General features: G+C 45.7%; 1 protein-coding gene across 2 annotated transcripts in view; it reads left to right on the forward strand.

Annotated features, from left to right (window-relative positions):
* The first annotated feature begins 306 nt into the window (after positions 1 to 306).
* CAP2 (cyclase associated actin cytoskeleton regulatory protein 2) overlaps positions 307 to 20988 on the forward strand; it is a 46159-nt gene continuing 25477 nt past the window's right edge. The window contains exons 1-3 of one of the 2 annotated variants that reach the window (XM_083519463.1): positions 307 to 945; positions 7450 to 7580; positions 12316 to 12416. In XM_083519463.1, the coding sequence (XP_083375589.1) occupies positions 7460 to 7580; positions 12316 to 12416 (222 nt within the window). In that variant the 5' untranslated portion in view covers positions 307 to 945; positions 7450 to 7459. The remainder of the gene's footprint in view (positions 946 to 7449; positions 7581 to 12315; positions 12417 to 20988) is intronic. The other variant, XM_083519465.1, reaches the window with a different exon arrangement.

Consider the following 20988-nt stretch of genomic DNA (forward strand, 5'->3'; position numbering starts at 1 on the left):
TACTGGCAGGACTGAGCAAAGCTGAGCATATGGGAGTTCAGTCAAAGTAATAGGGGAGCGCGGGTACAAAAGGCGAGGCAAAACGGCAGTGTGTGTGTGTGTGTGTGTGTGTGTGTGTGTGTGTGTGTGCCACTGACTCCGCCCAAGCTTAGGCTTCCTGGTAATTATGCAATGATACCTTTTAATTCTAGAGGATACCCCGAATCTGGTAACAAAAGACCGAGCATCAGGGCCGTCTCTGGTTGCAGAATCGCCGGCGATGGAAACATGCCCTTGTGATGCATTGGCGAGATACGTGTTTGGTCCGGACTCGGGAGGGACAGAGGGAGCACGAAACTAAGGAATGGGGGTTCCAGATTCGACGGGGAGCCATAGGCGCGTGGGCAAACTTTGCCTTGGCCCCCTTTCCCCTGAGAATCGCACCCCCCCTCTCCTCGCAACCAGCCCCTCCCCAGCCTCGGTTTCCCCACCGGCGCCTGTTCCCAAGCGCTACGTGACAACCGCCTCCCCCCCCCCCCCAGTCCCCATTCCTTTCACACACATCGGGGCTGCGTGAGCAGAGAGCTGATATTGCTGAGAGGCACCTTTCTCTCCCCCCTCCCCCCACCCCTTTCGCTTTCTTTCTCCTTCTTCGCCAGCGTCTCTCTCTCTCTCTGTCTCTTTTCGCCCTTTCCTTTCGGACTTGCCTATATTTGGCGCGCCCGGAAACCGCCTGCCGGGGCTGCATCTCTCTCTCTCCCTCTCTCTCTTTCTCTTTCCCGCCCTCCCCCTCCCGCGCGGCTTTTGTGAGTGACACCAGCTCACATCGAGGAGGAGGAGGAGGAGGGGAAGGCAAGAAGAAAGAGCGCGGAGGGGGCCCGGCAGGAGCGCGAGTGAGCCGCCACGGATTTTCCTCCGCGCGCAAAGAGAGAGGAGAACGAGAGGCTCCCCGGCTCATCCGAACAGGTAATTCCAGAGCAGCTGGCGAGGGGCGGGGAGGGGCGAAGCGAGCCAGCCGTCTGTGGGGAGGCGGGTTGCCCCCCTCGCCGTCTCAGGCAAGGGATGGGCAGGGCGGAGGGGAGGGGAGCAGGGGGGGTTTGGAGGGAGGGGGCGTGCAGGAGATGCGGGGAAGGGGCTGGCTGGGCGTGTGAGAGACCCCCGCAGAGAGCGGCCTTGCCTGGTGGCTCTCGCCGCAGCCCCTCTCCTTGGGCGTGGGAGGCCGGAGGGGGCGGGAATCCGGAGCGAGCTACTGAGGGGGATTGATTTGGCGCGCTCTCGTGTGTGTGTGTGTGTGGAAGGGCTAATCTGGGTCACCGTCTCTCTCCCTCGTTTCCCTCCTCCCCCCGCCCATGGAGAGCCGTGGCCTGCAGCTTCGAGGGGCCCGGTCGACTCTAGGGAACCAACCTGGAGGTTTTGCGCCCCCCCCCCCTTCTCCAGGATCGCATCTAGGTGTGGGTGTGACTAGCGGCCGGCTCTTTATTCAGGGCAAAACGCCACAGCTCTTAACTGTGTTGGCAATGGGCACCTGGCGTGCCTTCCGCAGGGGGGGGGGTGGCGGGGGAGGAGGATTGTTTTCCCATCGTGGGCTTTGACCTGCGCTGGTTCTGCAGCTCAGGCCTCAGGGACGTGGCTTGTTTCTTGCGCGCTGCTGTGATTTTGTTTCCATAGCCGCGCACAGCAGCGGGGAGAGAAAACGCGTGGGCTTCTGTTGGCCTTTGAGTCGTTGGGCTTCGCCTTTTGGACACCCGGGGTTGGTGCAGGGTGGCAACCTGACCGCGGCATTGCTAGGTCTGTGACTGATGCGTGCCTGCCTGCGTGTCTTATTTCACGCCTTTTAAGGCAACCACCTGGCTGTTTGCAGTGCTTAGGTTTCTGTTAAGGGATGCTCGTAATGGCTCACTTCGCCTAATTCTGTTTAGGGACAACACTGGGCTCTCAATAAGCTGTGAATCATCTAGGGCACAGGGTGGCAATGGGGAACTTGTGGGCGTGGCAGATTCCCGCAAGGTGTCATCCTTCACTTCTCCCCTGCTGAAAGAAAACCTCTTTTAACCACTGGATGGCTCGCCCCGCCCCCCCCAGCCTAACCACAGCGTGGGTGATGATTTGGGGAAGGTTTACAGCTGGGTGTTTTAGGGGAAATATATATGGTTTTCTGTGGAGTGTCCAGAATAATCCCAAGAGTGCAAATATAGATAATTTTTTTAATGTGATTTTATGAGCTGCAGGGATTGCTTGCAGGAATAGGATAGTGAGTCAGGTTCATTTGTTAGCAAATTAGATTCAGTTTTGGAGAAAGAATTTCTGTAGTGACTTCTATTAACATGACAGTATATTACAGGAAAGCCTTTGTTAGAGGAAAAACAACACACAGTTATAAATAAAGCTTTGTTTAAGTCACCACAAGAAAAAGCAGGAGTGCTAGGTGATGTGATTCATTTTTCTATTAAATTACAAGAATTTATTTACTGTACTTGCATCCATTTTTTCTCCCTAATATAAAGCCAATCATCCAAATTGTGGAGAACACTGAGTTAATTCAGCTCCTTATAAAACTGCTTAATATCACATATAACCACATGGACTTCGCTTGCAAACACGTTTTTTAATCAATAAAGGGAAACTAAATTAAATTGTACTTTTAAATATTTGCTTCAGAACTTTAAAGTAAAGATTTAATAGAATAGGATAGTATATACTTTTGAAATGTAAGTATTTTCCTTATAGAAGTAAACAAAATAAAGTTTGTTCCAATGTCTGTAGAATGGTCATCAGAGGACTTGTGGTTCATTCACTCCTTCCTTGAGTGCTTCTCTAAAGGATGTGTTGTCAATGCTGGCACATGAATAAAAGATGTTCTCTTAATTAAATAAAAATGAAAAGGGGCTGTGCATTATTCACTACTGCACTAAGGCTAATGCATTACTGGCCTTGGGTGTCTAGCGTGGACCGTGGTTCTAGCAGCAGTGAAAGGATATACCTAAGGGACAACACCATTCCATATATTATATATATAGCCAATTGGAGTAGTCTTAGTTGATTGCTGGTTCAAATCAAGCTTTTGTAATAGAGCATAACGGAAGATTCAAAGCCCTGATTATTAGGTACTGAAGGTGTTGTGCCATTTTGAAAATAATTGTGAATGATAGGAGCAGATTAGTTAATATAAGACCATAATAATAGGCCAGCTGCATCAGACCAAAGACATAATAATAATAATTTTATTATTTATACCCTGCCCATCTGGTTGAGTTTCCTTGGCCACTTTGGGCGGCTTACAGCATATCTAATCCTGTTCTCACAGTGGCCAGCCAGGTGAGAAGCCCTCAAGGAGGTCCTGAGCTCAATAGTACTTCTGTCATGATCCCCAGCAACTGAGGCACGTGCCCTTGACACTTGACTATTGCCATCATGACTAGTAGCCATTGACAGCCTCGGCCTCTGTGATTGTGTCTTAATTCCCTTTTAAAGCTTTCCAGGCTTTTCCATCACTACATCTTGTGGTAGCAACTTCCACAGCTCACCTGTGCACTGAGTGAGGAATCGCTTCCTTTTACCTGTCCAGAATCCCCCAGCACTTACCTTCATTAAATGACCCTGCGTTCTAGTATAATGAGGGAGAGGGAGGGAAATGGTCTGTTCAGTTTTTACATACAGTGCATAATTTTCCATACCTCTGTCTTGTTCCCCCTTTCTCATCTTTTCTTTCCTAAGCTACAAAGTCTCAAGGTTTGTAACCTTAGCTCATGGGGGAGTTGCATCACTCTGGCTGCCTTTTTCTTCACCTTCTCTATCTGCAAAGGCCTTTCTGAAGTTCAGTGTCCAGAACCGCACACAGTATTCTGAGTCTGGATGCACCATAGATTGGTGCAAAGGCATCATTAGTTTGGAATGGATAAGAAGCTGAAGTGGGGAAGCCTTGACATGATGGGAGAATTGACAAACACAGGTTATTTCCAGACAATGAGCATTTGCTGTAGTTCGTTCGTGGGAAGGTTAGATGACCATAGGTCAAAGCAAGTGTTATATTACAATTTCCAAGGCATTTCACCCATCGCATTCCTCTTCTTAAAAAGTCTGAGGGAAATGGGTTATGCAAAACCTCCCAATCAACTAAAATTATATAATAATAATAATAATAATAATAATAATAATAATAATAATAATAATAATACTTTTATTATTTATATCCCAGCCACTCTGGGCGGCTCCCAGCAGAACACAAAAATCAGAATAAAACTACAAATATTAAAAACTTCCCTAAACAGGGCTGCCTTCAGATGTCTTCTAAAAGTCAGATAGTTGTTTATTTCCTTGACATCTGGTGGGAAGGCGTTCCACAGGGCGGGCGCCACTACTGAGAAGGCCCTCTGCCTGGTTCCCTGTAACCTCACTTCTCGCAGTGAGGGAACCACCACAAGGCCCTCGGCGCTGAACCTCAGTGTTTGGGTAGAACAATGAGGGTGGAGATACTCCTAAGGTATACAGGACCGAGGCCATTTAGGGCTTTAAAGGTCAGCACCAACACTTGGAATTGTGCTCGGAAGCGTACTGGGAGCCAGTATAGGTCTTTAAGGACCAGTGTAATATAGTCTTGGTGATTGAAACCCACCTGAAAATACTGGCAGTCGGCAAGTGCCCACTATGGCTTCCTTTGCTGCTCTTTGGAATATTCTTCATTCTTTTGCAATAGGCTCCTGGAACATAGGATACCCTCGTTCTCTTCCTGGATGTACAACTGACTCAGTTCAAGGCCATCGGCAACTTGCTTTTCGTTTATTTCCTTATGTATACAATTAGTTATACTGAGGTAATTATTTTGAGTGCCTCTTCTATTGACACACAGTTTAATTGAGATCTAACTACTTTTCCCCCAACCTGATTCGTCACTATTGTTTACTTTGTGCTGAGCAAAATCTAGCCATCCCACTTTCCTTGGAAATAGTAGTGAGTGTGGAGGTTGCTGGATTTGAACAGGATATTTTAGCCTGTTTCTCTTCAAGGAGAAAGATGCTCTGCCTCTTTACACTAGTTGTTCTGGGATTCTGGAATAACTTGTTGGATTGTCCAGCAATATGGAATGAACTGTGAAATCTACAGGACTAGGGACAAGTAATTGTGGTAGTCCTAGAAGTAATGTAAGATGTACATGTAGAAGATAAATATCATTATTTGGTGGCAAATTGTGTATATATAGGAGAGGTGTCTCAATGCTTGTAAGAAGCAGTTTTAAGCTGGAACAGGTGTTCTGCTGATGTTTTTAGACAAAAGATCATTAGCCCGTTTTTCCATATATGATGAAAAATAATTATAATAATTAATCATTGCTGGAATACTATTCAAAATCTTTTTAAAAATTCTTAATTGTCTTCAATTCAATTGGATTTTCAAATGGACATTAGATTTACCAGTCCTTCTTCTTTGATCTGGTCACTTAAGTTTAGTATCCATGGTATAACATATACATGTATATGTTCCCATTATTAGAGTTCAGCAGGGCAATTTGCTTGCTTCCAGTAATTGGACTAGTGGCATGTAATTAAATGGATTACAAGCCTTTCAGAATGCTTAATTACAAGAAAAGGTCTGAGCTTAATGCATGGGAGGGAAAGGGTACTCTAAACTCTGCATGGCCATTGGTGGAGAAGATGCTTAAAATGTTACACTTCGTTAGTTGCAAAGAGAAAATAAAAAGCAGCATTATACATCAGGTGCATGGACTAGCAAAGTTGGTTGCCTTGGAAACTTTAAGTCAATCATTCTAACAGAGACTGACAATCTGGTTGCTACAGTACGAGAAGTTATTATTCCTAAGTGTAAAAAAGCAAGCACTTCCATATGAATGCATTTACAAGGAATTGCTGTTCAAAAACAGAAGTGCCCATCACCTGCGGCAAACCACGTGGTTTGCAGTGTGTGGGCGCACTCATGCATGCACGGGTGGATGGAGATTTCCATTTAGTGGCTGTTCATTCACAAAGACTAATGGGACTAGCAAGAAAATTAAAACAACTCCTGTCACACTAAAACAGCGATGACAGGGTTGGTCACCTTTAACAGAGCTGGACTTCCTATTTCCCTGCTATCGTTGCTGATGGGGCATCCCTTGGAAGCACTGTTTCAGCGAGTCAGTACTGTAAAAAAATTATGCTCTCTTGAAAACAAGAGAGTTGGAAAAGAGTTTTTAAAAATACAATTGATTTGAATTTAATTTTATTCCTAAAATAACTATGAACTATGGGCCACAGTGCCTCAACTCTCCCATTTCTGGTTTAAAGATTAATCCAGCACCATGAACAAAAAGGAGAAAAATTATGGGAGCATCCTTCCTAAACAGAGATGGAAGAGTAACCATAGCTAACATGCAGCCAGGTCAGGGGCAGAAGTGCTGCTCCATTTTCTGAGCGGAAGACCCTCTGGTGGGATGGCATGTATTCCACTGGGGGTCCTTGGTACACTCATGGAAAACACTCTGGGCATAAATATCCTGGTGAAGGTGTTCTGCCAGTGGCAGATCCTAAAATGTGGCATTTGGGGTGTGTGCACATTGTGGGAGTCCATGGAACCAGAGGACGCTAAGCCTCTTCCTTCCCCTTACCCAAACAACCCTTGAAACTACATCAGCCCTGGAAATGGCATAACTCATTTCCTCCCATTGCAGTTAATGGGTGGAGGGGTGGAAAGAAGAAAAGAAGAAGCAACTACCTTCCTCCCTGACAGCAGTTACTTGGCCAGGTTTTGGACGTGGCGGTTGCTCTGCTATGGGTTCTCCCCACATACACTCTCACAGTAGCATTTCCCTGTTAATGTGTTTAGGGTGGCAGCCTTAGGGCTTAATTCTTGCTGTGCCACTTCTTCAGCTGAAAAGACTTAAGGGCTGTATCCAACTAACCCACTGCAGTAGTGGAAGCCTGTACAAGGATTCCTACTATTGCAATGGGACTCCCCCCCCCCCACTCCTCAAACCTGCTCTGGAGGAGAGAGGGGAATGTTAGATAAGCAGAACTGCTTGCACTGCACTGATGGAACAATCTACTTAGTGCTATGATGACATCTCAGTATGATTGTCTTATTTTGTAATTTTTTTTAAAAAAAGTAAGAGTTCTAGTATTGCATATTTGACGATGCTTAGAGACTAACATGTCTAGGTGGGATCCTTCACTTAGTAGGCTAAAGTGTTCACCACCTTACATAAAAAATGTGAAATTTGTGAAATAAGTTACAGAGGTTATAGTACTTGGTCAAGGCGGGATATTTGATTGTTTCTATGTTATATAAGAGAAATCAAATGTTAACTGTTGAAATCCTTTTTTAAAAAAAGCAACAACAGCCAAATATATTTGTAACATGATATAAAAAAAAACCACAGAAGCTTTTATGATAGTACCTGTTAACTGCATGAAGGAGATACAGTTCTCTGAAATTCACACATGAAATGAAACCGCTAATATTATTTGTGTCTTTCTTTAGCTTTTCCAGAATGGCAGAAATGGCTTTGATTGAGAGGTTGGAGAATGCTGTGGTTAGGCTTGAATCACTGCTATCAGATTCACACAGGCTTGCTGGGATGGAATGTGGCACTGTCAATGGCGTCAATGGAGGTATGGTTCCGTCTTTCAAGAAGCCGTATTCATAATTTCGAATGTTAGGAACTGAACTACTAAATGCCATGTGCTGGTAGCATTTGTTCTAAAAGAAGCTGGATGATTCCCAACCGCCCCCACCCAGCTCTTAAATTAGCAATAAGGAATATTTTGTGGGCTCAGACAGAAAATGGCCGATGTCAGCTTTAATTATAATTATAATTTAATGGACCACAGAAAAGATTTTTCTATTAAATGTGTTGTCGATGGATTGCATTTAGCAGTGTCCCTTATACTAACAGAAGGCTCTTTGAGTTAGCAGAGACATCCATCAGTGGAATAGAAAGGCAGGCAATTTTTGATGGTAGCCTCACCTCCAGTGGTCTCCAGGCAGCTCCAAAATCATCTTCAGGGGGGAACCCATTGGATCACCATGGGGACTGTAGGATGGGAGAGGGAATTGGGGAAACTGGCCTCCCCAGTCCATTGACAGAAGTCTCCACTAGATCAAAGAGTCTTCTGTCAGCATGAGGTACACCATTCGATACAACCCAGTGTTTCAAGTGTCTATTAATCTTTCAGTGTTACTGTTTCGATTGTTGTTTTTTTATAATGAATAACTGCTGAATCAGATAGAAATTAGCAGAAGAGATACTGGTTCTGTTTTCTAACTTCCTGAGATTTGTTCTGTACAGTGTGTTCTGTATGTGTTTAATGTTGCATACAAATGTAAGCCTCGTTATTATTTACAGTGGTACCCCGCAAGACGAACGCCTCGCGAGACGAAAAACTCGCAAAACGAAAGGTTTTTTCGTTTTCGAGTTGCCTCGCAAGACGAATTTCCCTATGGGCTTGCTTCACAAAACGAAGCTTGCCCCGGGGACAGCGGGTCTTCTCTTTTGAAGCAAGGGGCGGCGGGGAGATCGCTTCTCCCCACTGCCCCTTGCTTCAAAAGAGGTCCGGGGGCAGCGGGAAGCGCTTCCCGCTGCCCCCGACCTCTTTTGAAGCAAGCGGCTGCGCTTCTCCCCGCAGCCGCTTGCTTCAAAAGAGGTCCCGGACCTCTTTTGAAGCAAGCGGCTGTGGGGAGATCGCTTCAAAAGAGGTCCTGGACCTCTTTTGAAGCAAGCGGCTGCGGGGAGATTGCTTCTCCCGGTGCACCGAAGCGGGGTGGGGGGGCGGGAACACCTGCCCCAGCCGCCGGGCTTCGTAGCGCTGCTGCGAAGCCGGGCGGGGGGCGGGAACACCTGCCCCAGCCACCCCGCTTCGGAACGCTGCTGCGAAGCGGGGTGGGGGGGCGGGAACACCTGCCCCAGCCGCCGGGCTTCGTAGCGCTGCTGCGAAGCCGGGCGGGGGGGGGGCGGGAACACCTTCTGAAGGCGGGCGGGGGGCGAAAGTCTTTGTCCCCCCTGCCTGCCTTCCCAGGGGCTTTTAAATCGCCCCGGACAGCGGAGAAGTCCTCCGCTGTCCCGGGGCGATTTTAAAATGCCGCCCGCCAGCATTTTTAGATCGCCCAGACAGCGGAGAAGTCCTCCGCTGTCCCAGGGTTTTTTAAAATGCTGGGGGTGGGAAGAAAAGCCCTTGTCCCCCCCCCAGCCTTCAGAAGAGGTCCGGGGACAGACTGTCCCCGGACCTGGTCTGAAGGCGGTTTCCCTAGGAACGCATTAATTGATTTTCAATGCATTCCTATGGGAAACCGTGCAGCGCAAGACGAAAAAACCGCAAGACGAAGAGACTTGCGGAACGAATTAATTTCGTCTTGCGAGGCACCACTGTACTTTTATTTGTTTTGCTTATTCTGACTTACCACAGCAATACATTGGTTCAAAAGTTATTATAACTATCTCCACATGCGTTGATATGATGCTGTAAGCCATATTTTAGTGCAATTTTCACAGCATTCATTCATTTGCCTTATCATAACAGTTTGTGAATGCACAGATAAATGTATCAAAATGTCTTTGTTCGCTTTTTAAAGGGGAGGCACAAGAAATAACCTGGAAGTAACCCTGGGCTTAGAGCCAGGCCTGAGAGTTTTTAGCATTTCCTAACAGACCTCCTGCTCTGACTGTTACCCATGCAGCTTCCCTTAAATTGCACAAGTCACAGTCTCACTGCTGCTATCCAGCACTCCTACCTCTCAAAACCAATCTAGATCTATTAGCATATGTTTATTTAACACACAGCCTTTAAATAATGCACTGGCATCATTACATGCACATAGCTGGAGGGGTTGATCATTACTAGAATCACAGCAGGCATGGAGTGGTAGAATTTAACCTTTTCCTTCCCTGTTCCCATCCTGAGGCAAATCCCTCTTATGAAACCAGAATTTGGTGGTTAGGGGATTCTCCACTGGAACTGTGTTGTTTTTAACCCACCAGTGCCACAAACTTGTGGAGGTTTGGGTAACTTCATATTCTACCAGGCATCTCCAAATGTCAAGGATCTGGCTTATCAGTCTTTCCCCAAAATGTATTAAAATTCTACCTTAGTTCATTTGGTTTTATATTATGGTTTTGTTCTGTGAACTGCCCTGAGACCTCCAAGTATGTAAATTCAATAATAATAATAATAATAATAATAATAATAATAATAATAATAATAATTTAGCTGTACAAAAGTACATTTCTTCTTCAGTCACTCTACCCAAAAAAGGAAGAAGAGATGGAAATGAAATTATAACAAAAATAAGGAGATGACTGAGATGCTAGGGAAACTGGAACCAGTGAAAAACAGACTGACAACAAGAAGAGGCATGAAAAGTCAAAGAGGAAAAGGAGTTCTGCTCAGCAAGTAAAAGGAAAAACAGAAGAAAAGAAAACATAAGTCTACACAGTATAGCGACTGTAGTAATTTAGAGACATTTCCTCACAAGAAGCATTGGGATGGGAGTTTAGAGATAATCCTGGGAAAAGGGGGTGAGGGGTGGAGCCTGACTAGCTGAAGAACCTTCAGTGGAAAACTTGTTGTAACTGATAATTAATAAAACCACCTGGTTAACCCCTTTCTCAAGATATTGAGCCTAAGCTTATTATATCTAGTGCATTCAGGCATCCAACTTGCTGGACTTATGCCAAAGACACTCAGCTGTGCTAAAGTAGAAGTAGGAATTAATGACAGAAAAATGTCAAAGAAGCAAAAGAACAAAGAGGAGAAGAAAAAGTGGCAGAATCTGTTAAGAAAGAGGAGAAAGCAAAGAGGGGAAAAGAGAATGTGATCAGCAGCGAGAAAGAAGGTCAAGAAGGAGAAATGTTTATGACATTTTTGGAACTGCTCAGTATCCTTGTTTTCTGTGACCTTGCCTCATATATGTCTGGTCATTTTTCACAAACCGGCATACAGCTCCAACCACTGAATTACCCTCTTTGGTTTACCTCATTCTGTTTCCCAAGGATTTGATGAAATACAGCGTCTTCCCTCTCTTACTTGAGTTAAAACTGGATCTAATTGCAGAACCACAGAGTGGTTTATCAGAATCTAAAACATGCTGTCATAAATCAAGAAGTTAGTCCTGAAAGTGGGAAGCAGAGTTGGTAGCTACCATTTGAACTCACCGTGAAGCCTGCCACTTGCTTTAAAAGAAAGAAACAAAACACACACAAAATGGAAATTGTTTGTTCAACATGAAATACGGTACCTATAGAGGAAGATGATGCAAGGAAAGGCTATGCGAGAACATGCATTTGTCAGATGCATGGAAGCCCAGAAATTCTTTAAGCTTAAAGGAGGGAGAGAGAAAAGAATGATACAAAACAGACAGCCTGTTCACAGGTAATAATGAGAGTCTGCAAGTGAAAAGAATGGGAAGCCATTGGTTATTGTCATTTGTGTTTTTATATTGTAAGCCACCCTGTGATCTTCAGATGAAAATAATAATAATAATTGGCATCCTATTTCCTTTTAAAATGTGTTGGGGGTTGTTGGGTTGTTGTTGTTGTTATTTTGATTGTGTATTTTGTGGATATATGTTCTGATTTTATTCTGTGAACTGCCCTAAGACCTGCAGATATAGGGTGGAATATAAATTTAAACAAACAAACAAACATTTTACTCTCTCAAAATACTTTCTGTTTTACATTGGATCACACACGTTAGCATTCAAATACAGTTCACTCAAGACAGTACTCATGGTTATTAATCTAAGACTCCATTATGAGAAAAGCCCAGAAGGACACCTGTCTAATTTCCTGCACATTACGTTTGTTTAGCACATTTGTACCCTGCTCTTCACAGCCAAAGAGACTCCCATAGTCTAAAACAAGACAGGCCCTGCCTACAGACTTACTATCTAAAAAATGACACACAATGGAAAGGGGCCATGTGGGGAAGAGGAATAAGGCAAACTCGGGTGCCGGTTCTTAAATAGTAGTTCTTATAATGATCAGCTGGCATAGAAACAGTTCAGGGGCAAAAGGCCTAAGTAGTTGATCTTTCCTAGTCTGCATCTGTATTGGAATTGTTTTAAATACGTTTTTATTTTATTTTTATTGCTTTCTGTTCTCCACCCTAATCTCCTTTGGGAGAAAGGGCAGGAAATAAAGTTAATACATACATAAATTTGATAAAATGAATGACTAAATAAATAAATGTCACAGGCCAGCACTCAAATCACATGCTGCTATTTCGGTTTCTGATGTAGAAATGCTTCTATGAAACATCTTCCGGTTGTGTTGGATTTTAATCTTAGATGTCAAAGCATTCAAAATGTATGAACCTTCTCAACCAGATCTAGTGAAGTTCTGTTCTCCCGCAGATGTAGCACCGTATGTCGAAGCCTTTGATAGAATCCTAAAGGGGAGTGTAGCTGAGTTTCTGAGAAATAGCAAGATCCTTGATGGTGATGTAAAGACACATGTAAGTATTTCTCTTTTTACCATCTGATTGTATACGGCAACTGTGATTTTCTCAAAAAAATAAAAATAAATACAGGTCTGGCTCCATAAGCAAATTGTAGTGTTTATCGTTTATACATTTATTCCTATGGCAATGGCTGAGCCCAAAATCTTACTGTTTCTCTCACACTGCTAATTGCTGTCAGAAACATAGGGCTGTAGCCAATGCTAGTAGATCCACTGAAGCATAACTAACTTAGGCACATTAATTTAAATGAGTCTAATCTTCCGTAGTTTGGTGCAACCCTTATTCTTATCATTGAACATACATTTAGAACCAAAAGGTTGTTTGGACTTAAGATCCTCTTTTTTAAAAAGTAACTTGGGATCATTGTTTTGCTAAGTCAGAAGTATAGTCCACATTTGTTTGTTTTAAAAAAATACTGTAATATAAAAAACACATGAATAAAAGTTCACAATGTAGGAATAAACCATAGGTAAGAATGTAAGGGACGTAGGTGGCGCTGTGATCTAAACCACAGAGCCTAGGGCGTGCCAATCAGAAGGTCGGCAGTTCACATCCCTACAACGGCGAGAGCTCCGTTGTTCGGTCTCAGCTCCTGCCCACCTAGCAGTTCGAAAGCACGTCAAAGTGCAAGTAGATAAATAGGTACCACTCCGGAGGGAAGGTAAACGGTGTTTCCGTGCGCTGCTCTGGTTTGCCAGAAGCGGCTTAGTAATGCTGGCCACATGATCCGGAAGCTGTCTACGGACAAACGCCGGCTCCTTCGGCCTATAGAGCGAGATGAGCATGCAACCCCAGAGTCGTCCGCGACTGGACCTAACGGTCAGGGGTACCTTTACCTTTTAGGAATGTATCATTATAGAAAATGACAAAAATAGAGAACTTGGCTGAACAATGCATATCACAAAGTTAGAGGTTAGGGTTGAATAAGTTGGAGCTGCACTCCTGTTCATTGTTCAGTTCAGCAAGCCATGCTGCTCTGACCCTTACATATCAGAAACTCATGGGGTCGAGGGAAACCAGTAGCTTCAGCACCATGGATAGCACCATGATTAGCAGCTATGGGCTCTTCCTCACTTTGCCTGAGTCCAAGCAGTTTTCTGCTTGTATTGTTCTTTCTAGGCACAGATCTGAGGTGTTTTGTGTCAGTCCCACAGCTTTCCGCCCTTTACCCCTGAATCGGAGCATCCAGCAATCTGTGAACAACCCGATTGTTGTCTGGTCCAATTTAGTGGTTGCAGGTGAACTGAAGCCTTATGAGTCTGTTCCTTAGACCCCCCCCTCTTGTAAGCTCCACCCCACCCCCAGTCTGAAGAATCTGGTTTCCAAAGGATGAAACCCCTAGCCTGAAAATATGAGCATTTCTTTGTCTTTCTGTGACTTCTCATCTGGCTTGCTCATTGATACCTCCTCCTTCTGCTACTGTTTTTGCTACTTAAATATTCAGCCTCACACCCAAATGTCAGACATAAAGGGAATGATAAAACATTAATAACTTTAATTATAATGATTATATACCACTTAATGTATGTATATACACACACACACATCTCTAAGAGGTTTTTGTAAATAATAATAATAATAATAATAATAATAATAATAATAATAATAATAATAATAATATATTATTTATACCCCGCCCATCCGGCTGAGTTTCCCCAGCCACTCTGGGTGGCTCCCAATCAGTGTTAAAAACAGTACAGCGTTACATATTAAAAACTTCCCTGAACAGGGCTGCCTTAAGATGTCTTCTGAATGTCAGGTAATTATTTATCTCTTTGACATCTGATGGGAGGGCGTTCCACAGGGAGGGCGCCACTACCGAGAAGGCCCTCTGTCTGGTTCCCTGTAGCCTCACAATGAGGGAACTGCCAGAAGGCCCTCGGCCCTGGATCTCAGTGTCCGGGCTGAACGATGGGGGTGGAGACGCTCCTTCAGGTATACAAGACCGAGGCCGTTTAGGGCTTTAAAGGTCAGCACCAACACTTTGAATCGTGCTCGGAAACGTACTGGGAGCCAATGCAGATCTTTCAGAACCGGTGTTATGTGGTCCCGGCGGCCACTCCCAGTCACCAGTCTAGCTGCCGCATTCTGGATTAATTGCAGTTTCCGGGTCACCTTCAAAGGTAGCCCCACGTAGAGCGCGTTGCAGTAGTCCAAGCGTGAGATAACTAGAGCATGCACCACTCTGGCGAGACAGTTCGCGGTCAGATAGGGTCTTAGCCTGCGTACCAGGTGGAGCGGTAGACAGCTGCCCTGGACACGTTAACCTGCACCTCCATGGACAGCTGTGAGTCCAAAATGACTCCCAGGCTGCGCACCTGGTCCTTCAGGGGCACAGTTACCCCATTCAAGACCAGGGAATCCCCCACACCAACCCGCTCCCTGTCCCCCCAAAACAGTACTTCTGTCGTGTCAGGATTCAACCTCAATCTGTTAGCCGCCATCTATCCTCCAACCGCCTCCAGGCACTCACACAGGACCTTCACCGCCTTCACTGGTTCTGATTTAAAGGAGAGGTAGAGCTGGGTGTCATCTGCATACTGATGAACACCCAGTCCAAACCCCCTGATGATCTCTCCCAGCGGCTTCATATAGATATTAAAAAGCATGGGGGAGAGGACAGAACCCTGAGGCACCCCACAAGTGAGAGCCCAGGGGTCTGAACACTCATCCCCCACCACCACTTTCTGGACACGGCCCAGGAGGAAGGAGCGGAACCACTGTATGACAGTGCCCCCAGCTCCCAGCCCCTCTAGACGGTCCAGAAGGATGTTATGGTTGATGGTGTCAAAGGCCGCTGAGAGATCCAGCAGAACTAGGAAACAACTCTCACCTTTGTCCCTAGCCTGCCGGAGATCATCAACCAGCGCGACCAAGGCAGTTTCAGTCCCGTGGTGAGGCCTGAATCCCAATTGGAAGGGATCCAAATGGTCCGTTTCCTCCAGGCGTGCTTGGAGTTGTTCAGCAGCCACCTGCTCAATCACCTTGCCCAAGAATGGCAGATTTGAGACTGGGCAATAGTTGGCCAAATTGGCCGGGTCTAAAGACGTTTTTTTAAGAAGTGGTTTAATGACTGCCTCTTTCAGCGGGTCTGGGAAGGCTCCCTCACAGAGGGAAGCATTCACCACCCAGCAGAGCCCATTGCCCAGTCCTTCCCAGCTCGCTTTTATCAGCCAGGATGGGCAAGGATCAAGGAGACAGGTGGTCGGTTTCACTTGTCCAAGCAGTCTGTCCACATCCTTGGAGGTAACAGATTGGAATTGATCCCATGTAACAGGACCAGACAGAACTCTAGCACTCTCCCGCCCTGGCCCTGCTCCCACGGTGGAGTCTACCTCCTTCTGAATCTGAGCGATTTTATCTGCAAAAAACTTTGCAAAAGCATTGCAGGAGATCTTGGGGTCCCTATCAGGCCCCGGTGGTACAGGTGGTTCCGGTAGATTGCGAACCACGTGAAAAAGTCTCCTGCTGCTGTTTTCTGCAGATGCAATGGAGGCGGCGAAGAAGGCCCTCTTCGCCGTCGCCATTGCCACTTGGTAGGCTCGACGTTGAGCTCTAGCCCGTGTCCGGACTAATTCAGAATGAGTTTTCCGCCACCAGCGCTCTAGCCGTCTCAACGATTGTTTCATCACCCTCAGCTCCGGGGAAAACCACGGGGCTGTCTGGGCTCCATGCAATCGGAGAGCGCGCTTCGGAGCCAGACAGTCAATAGCCCTGGTTAACTCCACATTCCAGCGTGCCACCAGGGAATCAGCTGAAAGGCCATCAACTTGGGATAAAGCATCCCCTACCACTCTCTGGAAGCCAATTGGATCCATTAAGTGGCGGGGGCGGACCATCCAAATCGGTCCCACCTCCCTGCTGAGGGGAAGGGTTGCGGAGAAGTCCAGTTGCACCAGGAAGTGATCTGATCATGGCACTTCTTTTGTTTCGCTTTTAGTTAGTGTCAGATCACCAACATCCATAGAGGTGAACACCAAGTCTAAGGCATGTCCACGGCTATGAGTTGGGCCAAACTTATTCAGGGACAGCCCCATGGAGGCCATGCTTTCCACAAAGTCCCGAGAGGCCCCTTGTAAGGTCGTGTCGGCATGGATGTTAAAATCCCCCAGGACAACTAAGCTAGGTGTCTGCAGGAGCATATCCCCCACGACCTGAAGCAGCTCGGGCAGGGAATCCTTGGTGCAGCGGGGAGGTCGGTACACCAGTAGGAATCCTGTACTGCCCCTATTGCCCAACTTCCAGAACATGCACTCAGAAAACTGGGTCTTCCCAATAGGATGCCTGGTGCAGACTAATGACTTCCTAAAAATCACTGCAACCCCCCCCCCCGCCCAGATGATCTGGGTTGCTGTGTGTAAGAGAAACCTGGTGGACAAGCAGCGGCAAGGACAGGCCCATCTGCTTCATCCAACCAGGTCTCTGTCACACATGCCAGGTCAAATCCTCCATCCACAATCAGGTCGTGGATGGCAGTGGTTTTATTCATAATTGACCTGGCATTGCACAGCAACACTTTCAGGTCATGTGGGTTTCCCTTGCTGATTCCAGTATCCTTCTGGTCAGGACCAGACCTGGAGGCAGGGATAGTCCTCAAACAACGACTAAACCTGCCTCCTCGGTAATGACATGGTCTGGTCTTAGCATAACTCCTCCTCCTCCCCGTGATCACTGAGATCGGGTGTCCCAATACACCCCCCCCCGTGGAACCTGCCCCACCCAATCTATTGGCTGAGGCCCACTCCCAGGCAGCCATGACCCTTCCCCTTAAAAAGCAAAATACAAACTATATAATAATTTAACAGAATAAGAATAATAATAAAACAAAACAAAACAAAGCAAGAAACAATAGCGCTGACTAAATGCTTATCCCACCCCAAGCAAAAATAAAATAATGAAATAATATAATATTATAAAAAACAACAACCACCATTTAAGGTGCTGCAAATTAAAAGCAATTAAAACATTTAAAACCATTTTGTCCATTGCTGCCGGTAGCTGCTCAGGCCTCTAAACTGTAGTGGTAGTGCAGGCCCCGCCCCCTAGGCCAGATGGAGTTGGCAGGAGAGGGAGCAGTCTTCCCAGCACTCACACAAGCAGCAACAGCAGCAGTGTCCCGGAGGCCTTGATGGAGGCCCTCAAGCTGTGGCTGTGAGTGCAGGCCCCGCCCCCTAGGCCGAATGGAGTTGGCAGGAGAGGGAGCGGTCTTCCCCGCACTCACACAAGCAGCAACAGCAGCTGTGTCCCGGAGGCCTCTCTCCGGCCTCTTATGCTGTGGCGGTGAGTGCAGGCCCCGCCCCCTAGGCCGGATGGAGTTGGCAGGAGAGGGAGTGGTCCTCCCAACACTCACGCGAGCAGCAGCAGCCGCAGATTATAAGTAGAAACCATACTGTACCTTTCACATCTCCTTGATTGTGGGCATTCCCATAGATCATGAGAGTACTGAGGTGTGCTGAATTTGAAATAAGTATAGCATGGGAGAAGGATATGCATTTTTCTAGAATCTCTTAAATATGTAGTGCAGAAGCAGCCGATGTGATGCCCTCCAGATATTGTTAGACTCCGACATGCAACAAACATCAGAATGGTACCACATTGGCAAACCCTGCTGAGCTTACTGAAAATGGTGTGCTGTAGCTCATTTAGCATCCTCAACATTCTTGTTTCATTGCAAGAGAAGAGAAACACGGTACACACACACGGACACAAACTTACTTGTCTTAAGTCGTAGGCAAGTTTGGTGAGGAAATTGGATGCCCTGTGCTCACTAAGTGGGTTGATTCTTTATCATTATTTTTTGGGGGAGAACGGAAATGAGAATCTCAAACATAATGGATCAGATTTGTTTGTCAATAACATAATTGAGGCACATCTGAAATGATAAATAGTCCTCTTGATTTCAGTAACTACAGTAAAGCCTGGGCTCCTATAAAGACTTATATTTTTGTTTATTGCCAGTCTGTCTTATTTCCATAATATGGCGCAATGTTACTGATGCCTCGTTTTATCTATAAGTAAAGGGCACAATTCAGTCAGTCAGTGTTAATCACTTCTGCCGAGTGGATTGTATATGCTTCATGACATTTCCCATCTCTGATGAATGGGGAAGTAGCCTTATTACATAGAAGGTTATAAACTACAAGGCAAATCCAAGTCCCACTTGAATTTGTTTTGTCCCCCCCCCCCAGTAGATGTGCACTGTCTATAGCAAGGACATAAAACTAAAGAAAACAACATTTTAAAAAATGAAAAGGATGAAGAAACGGCAGGCCTGTGCAAGGAGGGGTATTTTCTTCCTGGTGTTTGGAATCTCTCTTTTGTAGGTTTAAATGTAGGTGCAGCAGGGAAATAATGAACCCTTAATTGTTATTCTTTTAATCACAATATTAACAAAACTACCTTAAAGTGTGCCTGGTGATGCTTGACTGGCAGAAAGATAGAGAGGTGTGTCATGGGTCACAAAGTATACTACGGACACCGGCTGCCCTTTAAGGGGAACTGCTTTGAAGTGGAGTTTTATGAGTCGGTTGTTGAAACAGCAGTGCTTTCCCATCGGAAGAAAGCCGTTGCATCATGTTACCAAACTGAAAACCACGAAGAAAATACTTGACAGTTCTATATAGGTACTCATGCACTGAGGTGTTGGAGGTCTCAGGGAAGGGGTAGAACCTCTTCTGAGGGACACATCATGCTCTTTCCTCACCTCAGCTGAGCAGCTTAATGAGCCACCCCCATTGTTTCTTGAGACAGCTACGGATGCCAACAGTTCAGGCACTGGGGCCCCAAGTGGATTTCAGAGAAATGAAAGGTTGCAATATTTCCTCACCCAACAGGAGAGCTGCTGTTCATCAACCCAGCTATATCCAGCAACCCAGGATACTATAAGTTGCAAGGGACTTAAGCAGGTCATTCCTTGCCTTTCATGGTTTTTCGCATGCCCCTAGCAACTGATCCTCAACATTCTATGTTCCTTCAAGGTCACAGAGCATGCTGAGTCCTTCCTCATCTGGCTGTTATTTTTTGTGCCTCCTATGGAGGTTTGTACTTGTGCATACTTCAGGGATCACCAGAACAGCTGCTCCCTCTTGGTTGGTTTCGGCTGGCCCTGTTTTGGCTCCAATCTTGTCAACACTCAGCTACCTGAGTTTGCTGTTAGCAGGAACAATAATAATTTACAGTCATGTTTATTGTACAAAGCTTAGACTTTAGTTTGTTCTTTTCATCGGAAAGACCCGGGTTCAAATTCCCACTCTGCCATAAAGCAAGCCAGCATCTCTCAGCCTTGCCAACTTTACACAAGGGGCTGTAAGGATAAATTAGGGAAGGGGAGAAGCATGTGTGCCGCTGTGAACTCCTTGAAGGAAAGGCAGGATTAAAAGATGATAATGAAATAATGCGTAAGTTAAGAAATAAACAGTTAACTGATATGAAACTTGAAATAGAGATCTTTCCCATTTCAACTCCCCCAGCATGCATTCTGATGCCAGCATCTGCGATGGATCTTACTTCCTCCCACGCTTCTGTAAAGGTTACATTGGAGAAAAAGTTACTACAAAGCAGGCAGTTCCTGAACACACTGGGTAATGTAGGTAGCATTAGATCTGCTCTACACAGGCGGAATAATGAGGTGGTAGGAGCCAGAGATGGTAGACTGTGCTGCAGCCATTCACGATGCAGGTGGGGAATGCTATTTGTTAGTGCTCTTGCATGGGGAGGGGAAAAATCATCCTCACTTAAAAGAAATAAAAACAACCTAGCATCCCAGAAAGATTCTAAAGTTTGATCGCTGACCTTTGTTGGTTAGCCACTGACACATTGCCAAAAAAGGAATAAAAATATACAGAATTTGTTTACACTAATGTAAATGCATAGTTGTAAATTTAGAAATAACCAGTGCTTTTTCCAGAAAAAAAGGGGCCAGAACATACATCCCTCAGAAGACCCACCCCAGAGCCCAAAGAGGATATATTCAGGTTGGGGGGGGGGGTCTCCTCACCAGCCAGAGACTTGTTGAGGCTGCTCACATGAGACAAGAGAAGGCATTAGCTGAGCAGCTGAACAATACACCCCCTGCGCCTTTCCAGCTTGCCTGAGCCAGAGCTGGTTTTCCAGAACTCACAGCCAAGATAATCTCTGGCCTCTTCACAGCCTCAGCTTTTGTAGTTGGAGTCAGTCAGGGTCCCACCCTCCCAGGCCAGGCAGAAAAAGGCCTATAGAGCAGGGAGCAGGTCCTTCAGGATTTACAGCCAAGATGGAAACAGCATCCTGGGGCTTAGGGCTTGTGGAGGAAAGAAGCAGCAGAAAAAGCGAGGTTTCTCTCCATACCACACTGACATTCAAGGACCTACAATGTTTCTCTCCCCACCCCCAGTACAAAGAATGGATTTACACATCTCACAGGTAGTACACAGGTACTATTTATATATGATGAAAAGTCTTTCTCCATGATGACTAAAAACAAGTTTATCTTTTTTCAGATTATTAGGCTGCTGTTGTTATTATTTATAAAATTTATAGTTGCATCTATGATGTGGTTGCAGCACATCTCATGTTGACTGGGAGGGAA

The sequence above is a fragment of the Podarcis liolepis genome (genome assembly GCF_965112155.1).
Source record: "Podarcis liolepis genome assembly, chromosome: 8".
In the NCBI taxonomy this organism is placed as follows: domain Eukaryota; kingdom Metazoa; phylum Chordata; class Lepidosauria; order Squamata; family Lacertidae; genus Podarcis; species Podarcis liolepis.